This window comes from Mytilus edulis, chromosome 12, assembly GCF_963676685.1.
Source record: "Mytilus edulis chromosome 12, xbMytEdul2.2, whole genome shotgun sequence".
Taxonomy (NCBI): Eukaryota; Metazoa; Mollusca; class Bivalvia; order Mytilida; family Mytilidae; genus Mytilus; species Mytilus edulis.
The window spans coordinates 4,101,829-4,125,346 of record NC_092355.1 but is presented as its reverse complement, the minus strand read 5'-3'; the positions used below and the strand labels follow the sequence as shown (position 1 = coordinate 4,125,346).

At 31.6% G+C, this 23,518-nt stretch overlaps 1 protein-coding gene across 1 annotated transcript in view; it reads left to right on the top strand.

Annotated features, from left to right (window-relative positions):
* Nucleotides 1-381: 381 nt before the first annotated feature.
* Nucleotides 382-23,518, top strand: part of LOC139499497 (fibrinogen-like protein A) — a 34,442-nt gene continuing 11,305 nt past the window's right edge. Inside the window, exons 1-4 of the mRNA XM_071288198.1 lie at nt 382-866; nt 8,554-8,771; nt 9,446-9,542; nt 10,369-10,533. Of these exons, the coding sequence (XP_071144299.1) occupies nt 434-866; nt 8,554-8,771; nt 9,446-9,542; nt 10,369-10,533 (913 nt within the window). The 5' untranslated portion in view covers nt 382-433. The remainder of the gene's footprint in view (nt 867-8,553; nt 8,772-9,445; nt 9,543-10,368; nt 10,534-23,518) is intronic.

Sequence of the window (23,518 nt, the reverse complement as noted above, 5' to 3'; positions counted from 1 at the left end):
ATCAAATAAAATAGTAGATTGTTGAAAATTACAGCATTTTACAAACTGCTAAGTGAATTTAGTGTAACAACGGTTAACATAAATGTATAAATGTATAATTTACTTTAAAAAGCTACTTTTTGAAACAAACCATTTCAAGCTATTTTGTAAATAACACCAAAATAACTTTATTAATACTTTAAAGTGTTCTCAGTGTAAAATTTTCAAGGACGCCCTTCAAACAAAGGAAATTTCTTACAAAAAGCATTGTGTAAGTTCAGCTTCTCAAATATTTATATGAGGAAAAAATATAATACAATGCATTAATTGTAATATAATATTGTCCCTCCCCTTAAGTCATTACACTATCGTTGGTTCATTTTGACACAAACAGATAAGTTGTCTACGTGTTCTTGAAATCTTGAATACATTTTTACAAGAAGAAGTTTTTGAAATGGAGTTCATGGTAGTAGTGATATTATCTTTTCTGTTATGTATCTGCAACGGTGATGTGTTTGGTCCTAGTACACAAAGTGCTGTGGAAGCGGTCAAAAAGGAGAAGAGGAACATCCAATCGGACATTAATGTGTTGAAAGACAATATGCATGAGCTACTGAAAAGAGTTATTAAAAACGAAAACGAAATTTTTTCACTTAAAAGTGAAAATCAGTTTCTGACAAATAAAATTGAAAACGAAAGGCGTCAATTGTCATGTGATATCAACGTGTTACATGAAAACACTAACGAACAGAAACGAGCACTGACTGATACTAACGCGGAGATTAATCATCTTAATGAAACTATAGACCATCTGAGGAATGATGTCGACAAGTTAGAAGAGTTACAAAGGTCCGAGGACAACATTACAGACTGTATTGACAAACCAGGTATGCTTCGTGATAAATTTGTAAGCAAGCATAATACAAAGGAGAACTCTAAATAATCATTCATTTATTGTTTTTATACTGTTATGAATCATAGTTTAAATGTATGCCCAACCGCAACAACGACCAGTTTGATTGATACATTCAACAACACTTACCGTTATCTTGATGATATTTTTTTGTTAAATAATCAATAATATTTTAAAATAAACTGCTAAAATTTACCCAAAGAAACTTACTTTAAATTAAAAACCAATTGTTCAGAGAACCATTGATGGTCTTTCCACCACTTACAACATATTTTGATGTGAAAATATTAAAAATTCAGTTGATATGTCAGTTCCTATGACTTGATGATGTCTAAATATGAATTTGGAGCAAAGGTCAAAATCTAGAACGTCCAATTAACCTATGACCTTGACCTCAATTCCAAGGTCATAGACTAAGGATCTCAATCTAAAGATACTAGTTCCTTAATATGTATGGTTCATGAGTAATATCACTTTACGCATAATTCTAAACATAAGAGGGGCGAAAACTCCCATTTATTGTCTACGTACCCTTTCAACCAAAATTTATAAGTTACGACATGTCGCAACTAACAATTTAGTAAAAATAATTTGTCGATAAGTTATACGGCTTTTGAAAATAAGTGAAAATAAGCCAAAATCAAAATTTATAATATGACCTTGACCTTTGACCTTGACCTTATTTTCATTTTTTTGGACCAAGGATCTCAAATCAAAAGACCCTAGGTCTCTATCACTTATGGTTTACCATTTAGAAATGCATATTCTTATATCAAACATAAAAGGGGGGATAACTCTCATATGGAATCTATATACGGCTTCGGTCAAAATAAAACAGAACATCCTGAGGATATAACGAGCAATTTGGAAAAATAAATTTGTCGGTTTCTTATACGGTTGCGAAGCCTTAGAGATAACAAGGAAAACAGTGTTTGGGGAGATAACTCTTATTTGGGAAAGTATTCGGTTAAGCAGAGTTGGTTTCAAAAGCGTATAAACTGTTCGATATCATGTTCCAAAAATCTAAGCGACATCTTGCGAAACAAAAAAACAGGGAAGGAAAAAAATTAGGCGGAAGAAAAAAAAAAAAAAAAATAATAATAATCAGAAGAAATCCAATAGGTCTTTCCACGGAAAAGTGGAAAGACCTAATAAATCAAAATTAGACGGTAATAACGGTGATGTCCTAGGTTAAGATATTTAAGTTCTACTCGGGAAACTCCACTTTAATATTTACAACGGGATGATTTATCGTTCCCTATTGTTATTTTTCTCTTTTTTTATGGTGATGATTCTTTGGCAACATCTTACTCAATTGCTATGCCTGTGTCTGTTGTGACGATTTTGATTTGAATGAACGTAATCTATGTATTTCTAGTAAATTAATCAGTCAGGGATTTAGTACCCACAACTTACTTAAAACCTCTACTAAATTCTTTCATAAATATAAATATTTGGTTTTAAAGTTCGGTTGTACTTATTTCAATTTTTTTTTGTTTTTTTTTTCAAATATCAGCTTTAACTGTGACAGGTGGACAATATTAACAAACAACGACTGCGGGAAAAAATTCACTCGATCATATATTCTCATTCATTTTTTTCTTTTAAATGATTGTCACCAGATGAACTAATTTTTTTATATAGATAAGTTTCATTTTTTCAACCAACTTTTTCAGTAACGTTTGTCATATTTTGATTGGTTTTCAACTTTGATAGAATAAATTATGCTTAACTTTATAATGCTAAGGTAACTGTCAATCAATCCTGTAAATATTACTTTGTTATTTTCTTTAATTTCAACAAGGATGCTAAAAAGATGATCTCTCTCGATAACTTACTTTCAAAGGTTTGTTTTACATGTATAAACATGAGAAGATGTATTTATATTCTCATTCGTAATGTCTTAACTCAATAGCGACATGTGTTAGCAGTTAGAACTTTATGTACTAGACATTCAATGTTATGTTTTACATTCGTGCATGCTACTTTTAACAAATATAAAAACGTAAATGCACTGGAGATCTACATATAATTTTTCTGTGCACGCAAGGATCATATCCAAATGCATTACTTTCGATTGATGCAGAAGCTTGTATTCTTAACTTTCATCACAATAAGGAAGCAGAAACATGAGGAAAGTAGTCAAAAGATAACTTACAGGGGGAAAACACCGAATTATTATGGAGTGTGATATACAATCTTCCACTTATTCTCTTATTTCTTCTTAACTCCTGAATAGGCCCTTGGAATTAGTTTCAATAAAATCATCGACATCTCGCCTAAATGTGTTAAAAAGATGAGTAAGACAGAACTAGTTCTAGTTCGACATATTGGAAACTACAGGATATTATACTATCAATACCGCTTCGTTAAATAACGAGTTCTCTAAATATTCTTTCAAAATGAGTAGGTCCAGTAAGAATCCTTTTTGGTCCCAAAATATATCAGTTTTACAAAATTGTTAAAATGTAAACTTTTAACTATTTATTAAAAAGAAGAATACGTCTGCCACATAAATATCGGCTGTTTTTGACAATAAAATGCACATATACCGGGAACTAGCATCATTAAGTCATTTCGATTACTGAAATCTTCGACATTTTAGCATTTAAAATCGAAAGGAGCCGCATATGCATTTTTCTTTATGTTTAAAAAAAAAGTTGTATTTGATGATAATTCATAACATATATAAAGGTTTATAGTCAACACGGATGCGGCCATTTTCATTTTTGATCAACAAAAAAAGAATCATCTGAAAAGTAACACTTTATGGAATATTTGTTATAATTTTCATATTTAAGCTTGAGCATATTTCGTGATAAAATGAGTTCAAATATCTCACATAACCTAATTGAATCGACTGAAGTAGACACTTAGGTGTTTAAAATGTTTCAAAATCTTTCATCAGATCAACCTGAAATTTGAGACCAAATCAGCCCTTACCGGACAAACTCCTTTACAGAAACCTAAATCTAGATATTCAGATATCAACTGCAATATATGTCCTCTATTGGATTTTTATATACCCGTTTCAAATTTGAAACACTGATAAAAAAGCAGAACTTTTTTCCCGTTTGGTTAATTGATTTTTTGTATAACATTGACGTCCCTCGGGTCCCATCTTACGGTGTTATTATATAAACATCTAGTTTGCTATGCCCATGTTGTCGGTGTCTATAGTGAGGATGGTTTTATAAAAGAGAACTCACGAGAGATAGCAAGCTTACCATGTTGTATGCCAACCACGTGTGCCTGCCTCGAGAGATACCAAGCTAAACATGTTGTATGCCAGACACGTGTGTCTGCCACGAGACAAACAAAGCTAAACATGTTATATGCCAGACACGTGTGTCTGCCTCGAGAGATACCAAGCTAAACATGTTGTATGCCAGACACGTGTGTATGCCACTAGACATACAAAGCTAAACATGTTATATGCAAGACACGTGTGTCTGCCTCGAGATATACCAAGCTAAACATGTTGTATGCCAGACACGTGTGTCTGCCACGAGAGATACCAAGCTAAACATGTTGTATGCCAAACATGTGTGTCTGCCATGAGAGATACCAGGCTTACCATATTGAATGCCAGACGCGTGGTTCCGCTACCCAGCTGTGACGCTTTAATTAAAAACGTTTAAAGGTTTAAATCAAGTATAAAGTTGTAGATTATTGAAGACGTAAAATTCTGAGACTTAATAGACATAATCACCATAAGCCGATACCGAAACCGAAACCAAAAATAGTAGTGAGATAAATCGTAAATATATAATGTTTAGTTAGTTCAACCCTTTTACTGCTTTATACTGTTTGAAATTTGAATATTTATACACTAGATGGAGTATGACTTCCATTCAACAACTTGCACGAATCTATCCAAAAAAATAAATTCAACGAGTATTAAATATACTAATCCAAGTAGTATACAATTAAAATGTAGATACAAATTTATGTATGGTATGCATTAATTACGAAACAAGTTTCGTCGAAAGTAAGAACCAAAATTTTAGAATAGGTGCAATATTTTACAATTGCCAGTGTACTTCAGGAAAGAAAAAGAAGAAACTAAACAAAAACGAGATCAGCAAGATTGACAGATAAAAAATTACGAAAGTATTAAGATTATTTGCAATAGGAATTAATTTATAATTAACCTTCGAGGTCATTTTGAACGATTTATACATGTTAACAAATTCGTGTTGAAATATAAATTCAACCTGGTGCGCTCGATATATAACATATTAAAAGGTCTGCATGAATTTTTGCATCCAAACAAAATCTTATTGATTCCATAAGTGTTGGATATATTCCATTAAATGCTTTATCGGAAATATCTAAAATATGATGAACAATAACGCTTATATTTATTTGATATAATTATATTCGATTTTCAAAATAATATTGAGACTTTACAACCATAGTTTTTTTTTAACAAAAAAAAAGAGGTCAAATTGAAATGAATAGAGACATGTTATAATTTTTAAATAGTTTCTCAATTCATTGGATGTAGAAAAGACTTTCGAGCCCAATCCATTTTAATATGGATGTAATCGTTCCACGCGAGATATTACCTTTTCCTCGTGATTTTTAATTTCTTGGCGATACCATATATCCATCTGAACATCCTAATGCAACACCACATAATGTAAGGCAGCTACGCAATCAAAATGCTATAATCGTCGATCAACGCAAATTTGTCTACGAGAAGATTTTATTTAGAACATTCTATAAGATAAGAAATATTTATAAATAAAAGGCTCTTTTTATAGAAATAGTCAGAATGATATTGCACCTATTGTAGAACTATGTGCAGCTCTTCCCTGCGACGAACCCTCCTAAAGTTTATGATTAATGTACATCATAAATAAATTGTATCAGGATCTTAAATTTTAGATTTCTTGAATTAGTGTATTTAATAATGGTTGAATGTTACTTTGCTTTTTATGGATTCATGAGAATTATTCATTGATTTAATGCTTTATATAATGTATTCAAATTTCAAACAATATAAAGGATTTAAAGGGTTGATAGTTACTAGTCGAAAGTACCAGGATCATAAATTTATACGCCAGACGCGCGTTTCGTCTACATAAGACTCATCAGTGACGCTCAGATCAAAATAGTTAAAAAGCCAAACAAATACAAAGTTGAAGAGCATTGAGGACCCAAAACTCCAAAAAGTTGTACCAAATACGGCTAAGGTAATCTACTCCTGGGTTAATCAAAATTAGAAACGTTTTCCATTTTCCTCACTATTAGTTTTGGTTTCGGTATCGGTTTCAGTTTCAGTTTCGTTATCGGCTTATGGTGAACATTTCTAATACAGAATGTGTCATGGTTAAACTAGTTTGTTGGCGTCAAACCCTACCCTGTATACATCGGAGTTGTTGAGTGATATATACAATGCATTCATTTGAATGGTTGAAATGTTTGTCTTACACATTTGCACATACAAGAGTAGCTTTATGATTATATAGTGCTTTTAATACTGTGACTTTATTTAAGAATTGTAAATGCAAGTAGCAAGTTATAATTATGCCAATTGCATAGAAGTATTTTTCTATTTCCTCTAACCTCAAAATCAACATATGTTCGAGAAGATACTTACACCATAACCACTGTCTAGGTAGTCACATTTCATAACAACATATGGCCGAGAAGATACTTACGTCATGTCCACTGTCTATGTATGCCCTTTCATAACAATATGTGCAAACTATATTTCAAATTCTGGAAAAATAAACTTCAGTATCAAATTTATTCTACAAGAATCATAATATGTCATCTTGTTTGAATTAATTCCAAGCAACAACATCTTGTTAATGTTATAGCAGTTTGGTATTCAAATTTTTTTTGCATACCATCTTTTCCGCAAATTTATTGTGTTCTGTTTAGTATTAAATTAATAATCTAAAAGATCGATTTTGTTATATCTGAAGATCAGTTTAATTGGCAAACTGCAATGGCCATCGGTTGTGTTTAAAACATCTGTTCACCGTTCCTGGCGAACGGAACCCAGGGGTCTCGATGGTCAACACTGATGTTGTTAGTTTTAATCCTGCATGTGGCAGGTACACTTGAACGCAAATTTAATTGATAGGGATTGACAGTTGCTTTTTTATCCAATCAAAAATGCAGGTTACAAGTGACGTTACATATAATGTGTTACCATTGACTAAAATCTCAACGACAAATTAAAATAACATAATTCTAAAAAAATGAAAAAAAAATATAGCTATCAAAAGCGAATGTCTGAATGGAGAGAATAATTGTTATGGCTTAAATGATGCTTAACTTATAGTCTCGTCCTAAACATGCATTACATTTGTTGTCTCATGACTCGACGCAAAATGTATATTAATCATTCAACAGGATATGTGTGCACATTAAAAAAGATCATGAATAAACTCATCATATATACCAGGATTGAAATTTTATATTTACGCCAGACGTGCGTTTCGTTGCAAAAGACTCATCAGTGACGCTCGAATAGAAAATTTGAAAAGGGCCATGTATTAAATTTGCATGAAGGGAAGCATAATTCGAGCGTCACTGGTAAGTCTTTTGCTGATGGAGATCTATTTCCCCGAGGGTATCACAAACCCAGTAGTAAGCACTTCTGTTTTTACTTGAGCATTCATTGATATGTTCATAATTATAAATTTAACTGATAACAAAACTTAGAATTTTTGAAATACTAAGGACTTTCTTCCTCAATAGGAATAGATTACCTTGCTGTATTTGACAAAACTTTTAGGAATTTTTGGGTCCACAATGCTCTTCAACTTCGTACTTTATTTGGCCTTTTTGATATTTTTGATCGAGCGTCACTGATGAGTCTTTTTTGGACGAAACGCGTGTCTGTCGTAAATATAAAATTTCAATCCTGGTATCTATGATAAGTTCATTTACAACCACTGGGTCGATGCCACTGCTGTTGGAGATTTATTTCCCCAAGGGTATCACCAACCCAGTAGTCAGCACTTCTGTGTTGACTTGAGTTGTCATCGACATGTTCATAATTATAAATAAACTGACAACAAAACTTAGAATTTTTGAAATACTAAGGATTTTCTACCTGAGTCTTTTGTAGACGATACGCCCATCTTGCGTAAATATAAAATTCCAATCCTGGTATATATGATGAGTTTATTTGAATGATTGAACAAATGTATTATGAATGTGCAGATATTGACAGCAATACTAGATATTACAGATAACGAAGAGATGACAGAAATACGAAATATGAAATTAAAAAGTAAAATCACAAAAATACTGAACTTAGAGGAAAATCAATTCGGAAAGTCCATAATCACATGTCAAAATCAAATAACAAAACACATCAAATCGACTGGACAAGAACTGTCATATTCCTGACTTGGTACAGGCTTTTTCAAATGTAGAAAATGGTGGATTAAACATGGTTTTATAGCGCTAACCGTCTCACTTTGATGACAGTCTCATTCCGTATATTTACATTGATGCGTTAACTAAACAGACATAATAAATAAAATAGTTAAAATATGGGTACAGCAGTCATCATCGTGTAACAATTTTAAAAGCGTGTGTATTTTATTCATATTTATTTTTATTACAAAAATACTACATTTTGTTTTAACAAATTACCAATCGTGATGCCATCGTGTGGTTTATTTTTTAAGATACAGAATCAAATCAAGAGAGAAAGAATAGAGACTGCACAGATATACAAAAGAACAGCAATCAGGCGCTGGAAAGTGGTGTGTACAATAGAGACTGCACAGATATACAAAAGAACAGCAATCAGGCGCTGGAAAGTGGTGTGTACACAATATATCCTGACGGTGGACAATCTGTCCAGGCTTATTGTGATATGTCTACAGACGGCGGAGGATGGACAGTACGTCAAACTTTGTTTCTAGTTTAGTATTGTAATTAACACGATTTATATGCTGACAATGTCAGTTTAAAAAAATAGAGACATGTATATTCTCACAATTTGTGCCAGGAAACTCAGCATGTCGACTACATTTTTAGTTTATAATCACAAATAATCAATTTCTCTAGATATTTTAGAAATTTATTCAAAATCACTTCCACATGTATTTTATTGCATATTTTGATAACTACCGCGATTTAGATTGGAGCTTTTAAAAAAATTAAAAATTCCATACTAAGCTACAATTCATATTGAACAGTTTGTGAAAAATCGTAAGTCGACGTTTTTACTAGTTCAACCGCAGTATAATCCTTCCTTTAACAATGAGCTTGTCGTCCTTCATTATAAACATTCCCCTTCTATGAGTGTTTTTTTTTCTAATCCTTTAAGATGAACAGTAGACACGTAGTACATGTAGTAAACACTGGCATATTATGAAATCCTTATTGCGGTTCGCATTTTAAAGAACTATAATGCTCAGTATACCAATAGTAATTACCGTATCTATGCAAATGTGTTTGAACGTAACAATTTAAAACAAACATATGCATGTGTTAACACAATAAGTGAAAATGATTGATGTTTACCTAGTATTATATAATATTTCACAGTTCATATTTATTCATACTATTTAGGTTATTCAGAAAAGATTTGATGGATCAGTTGACTTTAATCAGAACTGGTTGGAATGTGAAAATGGGTTTGGTAACATAAATGGAGAATTCTGGTTTGGTCTGTACATTTAAATTTTCATAGTTTGGCCTTGTTACAATAGTTCTTTTTCTAATACGTGATTGTAAAAAAAAATACATATTTCGCAGGGGAAAAAAATGTCGTATTGCATGTTTTCAAAATAGTAGTTTTTCAACTAAAATATTATATGATTTCTTATTTGAAAAAAAAACAACTTTTATGGTAGACTATCAGATCAAATATTCATTATCAGTAACAAGATTAAGATACCAGTTTCATAATTTTATGCTTTTTTTACTTACGTTAGTGATTTCCTTTAATCTATTTAATGCATTAAAAGATCATACCGAAAATAATGCAATATGAATGATTTATACGTACAATATATTGATCATTTTGTTGATCTATCAAGGTTTTATAAACCTGTTAACTTTTTTAATTGTGTACAAAACACTCACATGTTTCTCTACAAAAAATAATAACTGTTATTTTTGTTTATGTAATCAATCGTTTTATCTCAGTTTGTCATTTGTCGAAATCAATTATGACGTCCTAGTTTCTATCTTTCCTCTGAAATTGTTATTGTGACGACATGTAAAAATGTGACCGTTATAAAAAACAGAACACATTTGTTTGCCGAGCATTTATAAAGAAGGATTACGGTGTTCTGAATAGCGTATAAAATAATGAGAGAAACAGTTTCCAACGCCACATCTTCTGTGTTTACTGGACCTGGTCATTTGATCGTTTGTTTTTGTTTTGTCTTTGGTTGTCATGTTTCGTTGACAAAAAGTTCTGAATGTCCTATTGGTATCGTCTGTGTATTTTTCCTATTAATGAACACTGTCTTTCTTGGTAAATGTAGGAAACAATTACGTGCATACCCTGACAGCCAGTGGAAAAAACGAACTCAGGATAGATTTGGTTGATACAAGTAATAACAAGAAATATGCTGTTTACAGAATTTTCAGTATTGGAGACGCTGCTTCAAAGTACAAGTTAACAGTCGATAATTATTCAGGAAACGCAGGTAAACAAGTATTAACGTCAATATTTTATATAACATTAATTCCCATATCCTCCATCAACCAGCAACCCGATAAGAGTAATCCGCTACATAATTTAAAGGTTAAATGAACTCTATTTAAAGTATATCATGTATCAAAAATATAGGAATAAAAAGTTCAATCAGTGGTATAGTTGCCAATGCGACAACTTTTCAACAATATTAATATTAATATTACATGTACTTTTTAATTATGGAATTCACTATATCAAACAAGTTAGTTTATATATTAAAAACAGTTTTTGGAAAGATGTATTCAGAGCATTGGAAATGATTACTGATAAAGAAAGAAATAGGGACTACAAATATTGTTTATCAAGTCCTATTTGATTTAACAAAATGATCAGAATTGGTAATCAACCTGTTCTTTTTATCAACATTGGTTTAATCATAGTTTACAATATCTTAATGAAGTAATAGATGAAAATGGATGTTTTATTTCATACAGCAATGTTATGATATCAACGTAATATTTTTTTTGGAATACATGAGTGTTATTTAAGGTATTAAAAAACAGGAAATTATTAAAAAAAAACATATAAGTTATGTTGTGCTTACAAGTCTTTTTTAAAAATAGAAAAAGTTATGTACAAAATACTCATTAGTAACAATGTGACTCCAACAGGACATTTGCAGTACAGTTAAATATTAGATGAAGATCTCATTTGGAAAGACATTTTCAAACTACTTTGACCTGTCAATACTAAACTACAGTGACTTCAATACATAATCAACCATAGAATTCTTGCCACACATAAATTGTTATGTAAAATCAAACTTAACGATAACCCGCTATGTACTTTTTGTAAATTAAAAGATGAAATTATTAAACATATTCTGTGGAATTGTGAGATTATCCAAACTTTTAAAAAAAGATATTGTTTATCAATATTGGTTCTTATCTGGTGGGGTAAGCCTACCATTGAATAAGTTGAATTTCATTTTAGGGGATATATCAAAAGCTCGAAACGGTGACCCATATAATATGATATTTCTATACATGAAACAATATATATATAACAGTAGATGCTTTTTCAAAAGATCTTTCACTGATCAGTGCCATTAAAGAAAAGCTAGAATGTACAAGTTAGAAAAAAATTGCAGTCAAAAATAAGAGACAAAAGCAATTTGATACAACGTGGAATGCCTTTAAAGATTTATTTTTATAATTCAATTTGTCATTTGTTTTTTTACAGATACTTATTGTCAAAACTAACATAAAATATTATTGTATCTGATAGCAAAATTTAGTATGTACTGCAAATCTTACCGGATATTATTACCTCTTTCTTTTTTATAAAATTCTTTACAATTCTCAAGGGCCACACAGTGATACATAAACATTTAACTCTAAATATAGTTTCTTCCGTATTTTTGTTTCTCTTCTATTCATGTTAATATAACAAATAAATATACAACAATGTTTATTGTTATAAATAAATATATATATTCAAATGTATCAGTGGCGGATCCAGGGGGGGTTCCGGGGGTGCTCACCCCCCCTTTATTTTTGCCGATCAATGCATTTGTATCGGGACATATGTTTTGCACCCCCCTTTGCCCTGGGTGCCCTGGGTTAGCACCCCCCCCCCTTTCGAAAATTCCTGCATCCGCCCCTGTGTATTGCTAATATTACTGTATGTATGTTGATCTGTTGTATTTGTTGTAAATCCTAACGCAGAAACTGCTCCAACAAAGTTATGAGGTGGACAGATTAAAAATGACACTCCGTAAATTTTATGAACACCATCCGAATTGGTTGATCCATACGATGTATCTTTGTCCAAACATAACATTAAATTCAATATCTTCTATCAACAAGTAAACCGATAGAATTAATCCCCTACAGAATTATAGGGTGTTAACGGTTTATCAAGTTTATGTAAAATTAGATATAAGAAGATGTCACATCAGTGGTATAGTTATGAAATGTACCAGGATTATAATTTAATACGCCAGACGCGCGTTTCGTCTACATGTCTATAATTGCCAACGAGAAAACTTTCCAATAATGTGTATATGGCATGTAGCTTAAAGAGATCTGTGATTTGTTCGAAGACATGCAACGTTCTCATTAATCGCGTGATTGTTTGTCGTTTGGTTTTGTTTTTTTGCTTAGCATTTAGCTTTTTGTTACAAATCAAATAAAAAAAAGTTAACTAACAACAGAAATAGATGGTGATTTTTTCTTCAGATACGTGGCTACTCACCAGGTCAACCATTATTCTGACATTTTAAAATATGCGCAGTCTTACAATGTACAGTATTCAGTGGCAGTCTTTTCATAAACGTATTTTGTCGACGTATAGTTTTTAACTGCATTACACACTGTCCATGTCGTCTCTATATATCATCGACATTATTACTTGGGATCAAAAGTTACATAATACACACTCCTTGTGTTTTGTGTTATTAAGGTTTTTGTATTTTAATCACATTTGTTTCATTTACTTTCAGGGGATAAGTTGCAATATCATAATGGAGATAAGTTTAGTGCCAAAGATAAGGACAATGACAGTGACGTATTTGACAGACATTGTGCCTCTTTTTATCAAGGACCATGGTGGTATCATAGTTTGTGTTATCATGCAAACCTTAATAGACCTTTTGGAAAGATGGATTGGGGTGATAAAATATTAAGATCTGTCATGATGATCAGGAAAATATAAATTTTGATTTTCTTACAATAAATGATTCAATAAAGTTGTATTCTGTTTATGTTATCATTATGACGTAAGCGATATGGATTATACATACATGAAACAGCATGTAATAACAAGAATATCAATAACACATACGTTTTATCATCGTTAAATGAATTTCCTAAACACATATCTTTTTTAACATGTAACATCTTATCTGTCATTTATTAGTTTTTACTTTTGAAACTATATCGTTTCTACTTCTGTCAGATTTAAACATGAATACATCTTTTTGAGAAATGCTTATTCACATGTTTGATTTAAACTAATCACACCAGACAAGGTAAAAGACGCGATAATTGCCCATATGAAAACACACAATGTATCGATAGTTGATATTGCCAAAATTTACACAGATATTCATGATATTGTCGAGGAGAAAAATTAACAACTTTAATCAACTCAACAAAGTTTCATTCATTATATAAGACGTTATTATTCATCGTTTTTCACTAAAAAGAGAAGGGTTTCGGGGCCATGAACAGCTGCCTATGTAGTACGGGATTTACTTTTTGTTGAAGGCCTTAATGTGACCTTTATTTGATATTGTCTTTGTTGTTTGGTTTCTTGTGGAAGTTGTTTCATTGGAAATCATTCTAATTCCTTTGATATTTATTCATGTTTCCTCTTATATTGCACCATGAAATAAAATTATCTAAAACAAATCCAATTATCTGAAGTATCAAAAGAGTTTGGTATGATCAACTTGATCATATTGTAGAGTTTGGTATGATCATATTGTAGAGTTTGGTATGATCATATTGTAGAGTTTGGTATGATCATATTGTAGAGTTTGGTGGATCATATTGTAGAGTTTGGTATGATCATATTGTAGAGTTTGGTATGATCACATTGTAGAGTTTGGTATGATCATATTGTAGAGTTTGGTGTGATCATATTGTAGAGTTTGGTATGATCATATTGTAGAGTTTGGTATGATCATATTGAAGAGTTTGGTAGGATCATATTGTAGAGTTTGGTATGATCATATTGTTGAGTTTGGTATGATCATATTGTAGAGTTTGGTATGATCATATTGTAGAGTTTGGTAGGATCATATTGTAGAGGTTGGTAGGATCATATTGTAGAGGTTGGTATGATCATATTGTAGAGTTTGGTGTGATCATATTGTAGAGTTTGGTATGATCATATTGTAGAGTTTGGTATGATCATATTGAAGAGTTTGGTAGGATCATATTGTAGAGTTTGGTATGATCATATTGTTGAGTTTGGTATGATCATATTGTAGAGTATGGTATGATCATATTGTAGAGTTTGGTAGGATCATATTGTAGAGGTTGGTATGATTATATTGAAGAGTTTGGTGTGATCATATTGTAGAGTTTGGTATGATCATATTGTAGAGGTTGGTATGATCATATTGTAGAGTTTAGTATGATCATATTGTAGAGTTTGGTATGATCATATTGTAGAGTTTGGTATGATCATATTGTAGAGTTTGGTATGATCATATTGTAGAGGTTGGTATGATCATATTGTAGAGTTTGGTGTGATCATATTGTAGAGTTTAGTATGATCATATTGTAGAGTTTGGTATGATCATATTGTTGAGTTTGGTATGATCATATTGTAGAGTTTGGTGTGATCATATTGTAGAGTTTAGTATGATCATATTGTAGAGTTTGGTATGATCATATTGTAGAGGTTGGTATGATCATATTGTAGAGTTTGGTGTGATCATATTGTAGAGTTTAGTATGATCATATTGTAGAGTTTGGTATGATCATATTGTAGAGTTTGGTATGATCATATTGTTGAGTTTGGTATGATCATATTGTAGAGGTTGGTATGATCATATTGTAGAGTTTAGTATGATCATATTGTAGAGTTTGGTAGGATCATATTGTAGAGGTTGGTATGATCATATTGTAGAGTTTGGTGTGATCATATTGTAGAGTTTGGTATGATCATATTGTAGAGTTTGGTATGATCATATTGAAGAGTTTGGTAGGATCATATTGTAGAGTTTGGTATGATCATATTGTTGAGTTTGGTATGATCATATTGTAGAGTTTGGTATGATCATATTGTAGAGTTTGGTAGGATCATATTGTAGAGGTTGGTAGGATCATATTGTAGAGGTTGGTATGATCATATTGTAGAGTTTGGTGTGATCATATTGTAGAGTTTGGTATGATCATATTGTAGAGTTTGGTATGATCATATTGAAGAGTTTGGTAGGATCATATTGTAGAGGTTGGTATGATCATATTGTAGAGTTTGGTGTGATCATATTGTAGAGTTTAGTATGATCATATTGTAGAGTTTGGTAGGATCATATTGTAGAGTTTGGTAGGATCATATTGTAGAGGTTGGTATGATCATATTGTAGAGTTTGGTATGATCATATTGTAGAGTTTGGTATGATCATATTGTAGAGTTTGGTATGATCATATAGTAGAGTTTGGTATGATCATATTGTAGAGTTTGGTGTGATCATATTGTAGAGGTTGGTATGATCATATTGTAGAGGTTGGTATGATCATATTGTAGAGTTTGGTATGATCATATTGTAGAGTTTGGTATGATCATATTGTAGAGTTTGGTATGATCATATTGTAGAGTTTGGTATGATCATATTGTAAAGTTTGGTATGATCTTATTGTCGAGTTTAGTATGATCATATTGTAGAGTATGGTATGATCATATTGTAGAGTATGGTATGATCATATTGTAGAGGTTGGTATGATCATATTGTAGAGGTTGGTATGATCATATTGTAGAGTTTGGTGTGATCATATTGTAGAGTTTGGTATGATCATATTGTAGAGTTTGGTATGATCATATTGAAGAGTTTGGTAGGATCATATTGTAGAGGTTGGTATGATCATATTGTAGAGTTTGGTGTGATCATATTGTAGAGTTTAGTATGATCATATTGTAGAGTTTGGTAGGATCATATTGTAGAGTTTGGTAGGATCATATTGTAGAGGTTGGTATGATCATATTGTAGAGTTTGGTATGATCATATTGTAGAGTTTGGTATGATCATATTGTAGAGTTTGGTATGATCATATAGTAGAGTTTGGTATGATCATATTGTAGAGTTTGGTGTGATCATATTGTAGAGGTTGGTATGATCATATTGTAGAGGTTGGTATGATCATATTGTAGAGTTTGGTATGATCATATTGTAGAGTTTGGTATGATCATATTGTAGAGTTTGGTATGATCATATTGTAGAGTTTGGTATGATCATATTGTAAAGTTTGGTATGATCTTATTGTCGAGTTTAGTATGATCATATTGTAGAGTATGGTATGATCATATTGTAGAGTATGGTATGATCATATTGTAGAGGTTGGTATGATCATATTGTAGAGTTTGGTATGATCATATTGTAGAGGTTGGTATGATCATATTGTAGAGTTTAGTGTGTTCATATTGTAGAGTTTGGTATGATCATATTGTAGAGGTTGGTATGATCATATTGTAGAGTTTGGTATGATCATATTGTAGAGTTTGGTATGATCATATTGTAGAGTTTGGTATGATCATATTGTAGAGTTTGGTATGATCATATTGTAGAGTTTGGTATGATCATATTGTAGAGGTTGGTGTGATCATATTGTAGAGTTTGGTATGATCATATTGTAGAGTTTGGTGTGATCATATTGTAGAGTTTGGTATGATCATATTGTAGAGTTTGGTATGATCATATTGTAGAGTTTGGTATGATCATATTGGAGAGTTTGGTATGATCATATTGTAGAGTTTGGTATGATCATATTGTAGAGTTTGGTAGGATCATATTGTAGAGGTTGGTATGATCATATTGTAGAGTTTGGTGTGATCATATTGTAGAGTTTGGTATGATCATATTGTAGAGTTTGGTATGATCATATTGTAGAGTTTGGTATGATCATATTGTAGAGTTTGGTATGATCATATTGTAGAGTTTGGTAGGATCATATTGTAGAGGTTGGTATGATCATATTGTAGAGTTTGGTGTGTTCATATTGTAGAGTTTGGTATGATCATATTGTAGAGGTTGGTATGATCATATTGTACAGTTTGGTATGATCATATTGTAGAGTTTGGTATGATCATATTGTAGAGTTTGGTATGATCATATTGTAGAGTTTGGTAGGATCATATTGTAGAGTTTGGTAGGATCATATTGTAGAGGTTGGTAGGATCATATTGTAGAGGTTGGTATGATCATATTGTAGAGTTTGGTATGATCATATTGTAGAGTTTAGTGTGTTCATATTGTAGAGGTTGGTATGATCATATTGTAGAGGTTGGTATGATCATATTGTAGAGTTTGGTATGATCATATTGTAGAGTTTAGTATGATCATATTGTAGAGTTTGGTATGATCATATTGTAGAGTTTGGTATGATCATATTGTAGAGTTTGGTATGATCATATTGTAGAGTTTGGTAGGATCATATTGTAGAGGTTGGTATGATCATATTGTAGAGTTTGGTATGATCATATTGTAGAGTTTAGTATGATCATATTGTAGAGTTTGGTATGATCACATTGTAGAGTTTGGTATGATCATATTGTAGAGTTTGGTATGATCATATTGTAGAGTTTGGTATGATCATATTGTAGAGTTTGGTATGATCATATTGTAGAGTTTGTTATGATCACATTGTAGAGTTTGGTATGATCATATTGTAGAGTTTGGTATGATCATATTGTAGAGTTTGGTAGGATCATATTGTAGAGTTTGGTAGGATCATATTGTAGAGTTTGGTGGATTTTCAACGATCAGTTGGTATTCGGATTGCTTCTTACATTTCAGTTTCTGACTATTTTGGTTCAATGTGATTTTTGTTTGTGTTTAGCGACTTCTTTTTATGTTTTGATACTGGCCAATAGGTCTTGAAACCATATTGTTTTTTTCAATTTTCGTTTTGTTTTTTAATTAGAACAATATGCAGACTACCCGTGTAATAAAGAATGACAACGGTAATGTGCCTAAGACAGAACATCCGACCTAATTGCATAAAACAGCTTTATGCCAACAATGGGTCTTCAATGCATCGAGAAAGTATGCATTCAGATCTAGGCATCAGCTGGCTTACAAACAACAATTATGTATACTTGTTCAGCGAAAATACACGCAAAAACTCCGCAACGTACAAAATAAACCATTCTCATTCGCATGTTGTCAAAATTACAAAACTACACAACACTGACAAACTATATTGTAAGATAACGCATAAACATAGCTGCAAGAATAATTCGACCTGAAAGAAGTATATCCACTGAGGACGAAGTCCGAAGTCGATATGCTTCTTTAGGTAACATATCCTGTATCGACCTCATACAAAGGATACATAAAGGCAACAGTAGTATACCGCTGTTCAAAACTCATAAATCAATGGACAAAAAAACTAAATCGGGGTAACAAACTAAAACTGAGGGAAACGCATTAAATATAAGAGGAGAATAAGGACACAACATTAAAATGTTACACACACAGAAACGGACTAAGCATTAAACAAAATCCCATGTGAATAACAAATATAACTTCAAACCAAATACATGAATTTTGGATAGATAAGTTCCGTGACACGTCTTATAGCAATGTGAATTCACACTCAAAAATAAGAGAAAACAAACGACACAACGAAAACACAACTTTAAAATGTAACACACACAGAAACGAACTATAATATAGCAATGGCCATATTCCTGCCTTGGTACAGGAAATTTTGAAAGGAAAAAATGATGGGTTGAACCTGGCTTTGTGGCATGCCAAACCTCCCTCTTTTATGGCCATGTGAAATATAACATTACAATGACAACACAACATTACAGGACTACAATATAAATAAATAGGAGAACATAATTGACAAAGAAACACACGAATAATAGCTTACAAAAGGCAACAAGTTTAAAATTTTAATACGCCAGAAGTGCATTTTGTCCACACAAGACATACTAGTGACGCCCAGATACAAAAGTTTGAAAGCCGAAACAAGTACAAAGTTGAACAGCATCGAGGACCAAAAGTTCAAAAAGTTGTGCCAAGAACGGCCAGGGTATTCTGTTAGGTACCAGAAGTTCCCTATTATTTAGAATAATGTGATACTTTTGCAAACAGTAAATTTTATAAAATGACTATACAAAAGATATATGATAAAACTGAAGTATTAACTAATTACAGGAAACAACCATAATACACTACATAACCCGACGAAATTCAGCACAGCCGAATAAGTTTAAACCTCAACGCCAAGTGACGTCATGTTTGAAATTGTAAAAAATGACAAAAAAATTACGTCACATTTGAATTTGTAAATCAGATCATCAAAAATGAAAAATGACGTCACATTTGAATGAATAAGATAGACTTAGGATTGATTTAAGATTATATTTGAACTAAATACTGATATTACATTTAATGACAATGCACATTTCAATACTTATTAATAGCAAACTAAGGTAGCAATTAACTATATTATATGTCCGGTTTGTTTTGAATCTAACTTTAAACGTAAACCATCGTACAGATTACGTGGAACAACATGAAATCTAATTAATGAAGCCGGTGATTAATTTTCTTCACCATAACACATGAATATAATAGAAAAGACGTCAACACATTTGACAAAATCCGATGAGAATTAAAAACATAACATTAAACATTTAAACTAAATACATGAATTTGGGATAGATAAGTACCGTAACACGTATTATAGTAATGCGAATTCACACTCAACAAAACAGTCACAATCGGTTATAAGTCATGTTTGGTAATTAAGAGATTAGACGACGAAATGACAAACCACAATATATAATAGAAAAGACGTCAACACATTTGACAAAATCCGATGAGAATTAAAAATATAACATTAAACATTTAAACTAAATACATGAATTTGGGATAGATAAGTACCGTAACACGTCTTATAGTAATGCGAATTCACACTCAGCAAAACAGTCACAATCGGTTATAAGTCACGTTTGGTAATTAAAAGATTAAACGACGTAATGACAAACCACAATCTACCATGTGGTAAAAATTTCCTTAGCTAGTTTGGTCAAAGTCACATCGTATGGATCCACCAAATTGTGATGGTGTCCATAAAATTTACGGAGTGTCAATTTTAATCTGTCCTCCTCATAACTTTGTTGGAGCAATTCTGCGTAAGGAGCACAATCCTGTATATGAAGTCCGTATAGTGTGAACAAGCACGAGAATAACGTATCAATTGTGATATGTAAACACCATACGAAGGGGCAGAGGGTATGTTACTGCTGAGAAATGGAAAATTGATAATTGGGAAGTTGAAATCGTCCCGTTTATCATAGATTTTCGTGTGAAGTCGTCCGTCTGCGTCAATATTGAGGAAAAGATCAAGGTATAAAGCAGTCCTTCTAGTATCAGTAGTATCCTTAATTTCAAGTTCACCGGGATATATGAGATGTAAGTATTGACTGAAATATGGGTTATTTAATGATAGAACATCATCAATATATCGGAAAGTAAAATTAAAGAGTTTCGCAAGGTGCTTTTTCTTTTTGTCTTTTAGAAGGTTTTGAATGAATTCTGCTTCATACGAGTACAAAATACAAATCGGCCAGCAGGGTTGCACAATTAGTACCCATTGGAATACCGACTGTCTGTTGAAATATGAATCCTCCAAACTCAACAAATATATTGTCGATCAAAAAGTCCAGCACAATTGTTATATTATTAATTCGCAAATATTGTCAGTGCATAAGAATCCGTATTTTTTAAGAGTTTATCTTGATGGTAGTATATCAATTGTTTCTTTGACTTGTTCACCAAATATGATCTTTTCTAAATATTTGAAAATTCTTTACAGATGTTCAATGTAATTTGTATCCCAAATTCATGTATTTAGTGTGATGTTATATTTGTAATTCTCATGGGATTTTGTCAAATGTGTTGACGTCTTTTCTATCATATTCATGTGTTATGGGCAAAGAAAATTAATCACCGCCTTCATCCATTAGATTTGATTTTGTTCAACGTTATCTGTACGATGTTTTACGTTTGAAGTTAGATTCAAAACACACCGGACATAGCTACATAATATAGTTAATTGCTACTTTAGTTTGCTATTAATTAGTATTGCAAAGTGCATTGTTATTAAATGTAATATCAGTATTTAGTTCTAGTATAATCTTAAAGCAATCATAATTCTATCTTATTTTTGAGATATAGATTTAGTCATTCAAAGGTGACGTCATTTTTTTGCATTTCACCACTTCATATACTGACGTCACCTTTTTTTCCTTTTTGCGTTAAGGCCTTGACTAAGTCAGATTTGCTATTTTGTATGTTGGTTTATTTAATATCCGGGATTTTGTTTTCTGTAATGAGTTAATATATTTCAGTTTTATCATGTATATCTTGTATATTCATTTGATAAAATTTACTGTTTGCTATAGCATAAATTGTTTTAAATAATAAGGATGTTCTTACCCCAAGCAGAAAACCTTAGCCGTATTTGGCACAACCTTTTTGAACTTTTGATCCTCAGGGTTGAACAACATTGTTTTTGTTTTGACTTTCGAACTTTTATATCTGGGAGTCACTGGTGGGTCTTGTGTGTGCTATTATTCATGTGTTTTTATGTCTAATATGTTCTCCTATTTCTTTGTATTGTAGTGCTGTAATATTATGTTGTCATTTTAATGATATAGTTAACATTGCCATTAAACTGCGAGGTTTGGCATGACACAAAACCAGGTTCAACCCACATCACCATGACGTGTCACGGTACTTTTCGATCCTAAATTCATGTATTTGGTTTTGATGTTAAATTTGTTATTCTCATCGGATTTTGTCTAATGCTTATTCCGTTTCTTTGCGTGTTACATTTTAATGTTGTGTCGTTGTTCTCCTCTTATATTTAATGCGTTTCCCTCAGTTTTAGTTTGTTTCCACGATTTTGTTTTTTGTCCATGAATTTACGAGTTTTGAAGAGCGGTATACTACCGTTGCCTTCATTTACTGGTAAATTAATGATGTATTTACCACATTTTACTTAAACCTTTACTTAAAGACCAAACAGCCTATTGTTTATGCGCATCAACTAACGCAACTTTGTAGTGACATAAAAGTTCTATGACCTTGTTTCTAGCTATGAAAAAACGTCAAATTATAACGTCCTTTTTAGCGTTTTTTCAGGGATTCCAACTTGGTGTACGCTTAAAAATATGTCTTCAAATACAGGAAAAATTAAGGGTCGCGTTGATATCTAGTGGAAATTGAACATAAATGGACACAAAAGATACTACACTATATTTAACCTTCGTTCTAATAAAAGTAATAAAAATTATTATCTCGACTGTTTGCATTTGCGCCGATTTGCATTTGTTTTTCTTTCACATGAGTAGATTGTGTCTTAAACTTGCGCCGATCTGCATTTCATTTTTTTTTATTCTTTCACTTTCGTAGATTTTGTTTCCAATTTTTCGCCGATTGTGTACAGGTTAATTAGATGGGTAAAAGTTATGTTTATGTTTTCTGGTCTGTGCGTCAGTTCGTTCGTCCGTCTGTCCCGCTTTAGGTTAAAGTTTTTGGTCGCAGTGGTTTTTGATGATGTTGAAGTCCTATCAACTTACAAACTTAGTACACATATACTTTATAATATCAGCCTTCTAACTTTAATGTCAATTTTTCAAAATTTTCAAAAATTGAGTATTCAGACGGTTAGGCCGAGAAACAATTATTCCTAGAAGTTTTGACATACTTGCAACGTATACATGTAACTAATGTCTGAATGATTCTCGTAAAATAATGTCCGATCTTGCAATGAAGTTAAAATTTATTTATTGTGTTTATTTGACAAAATCTTACAGTAAAAATAAAATTATGACAAAGGCTCATTGTCATTTGTCATTTGTTTCATTTCAAATTATCTTAAGGAGAAATGATAAAAAAGGATTAATATAAGTTGCAAAACTTGTTTCCCGATCTACTATAAATAAATATGTTTAAACTAACACTTTGGTTAGTTTGCTTGCTTTGTTTGTTTATTTTGTATAATTATATATTTTGATAACGTCAAACCGTATTTAAATATCATAAATACAGGTTTACATACCTATATATGAAGATTTCAATCTTAATTACAAAGCATGAATAAACATTTATTATACAAACAAAACAAGGAAGTCAACCAAAGTTTTGGCTTACATGCATTAGGAAATTAGCTGTAAGACAAAACATATTAATAAAATTAAATACTCAGCGAATGTGAATTAAAATCAAAACTTTCTGTGTTTAA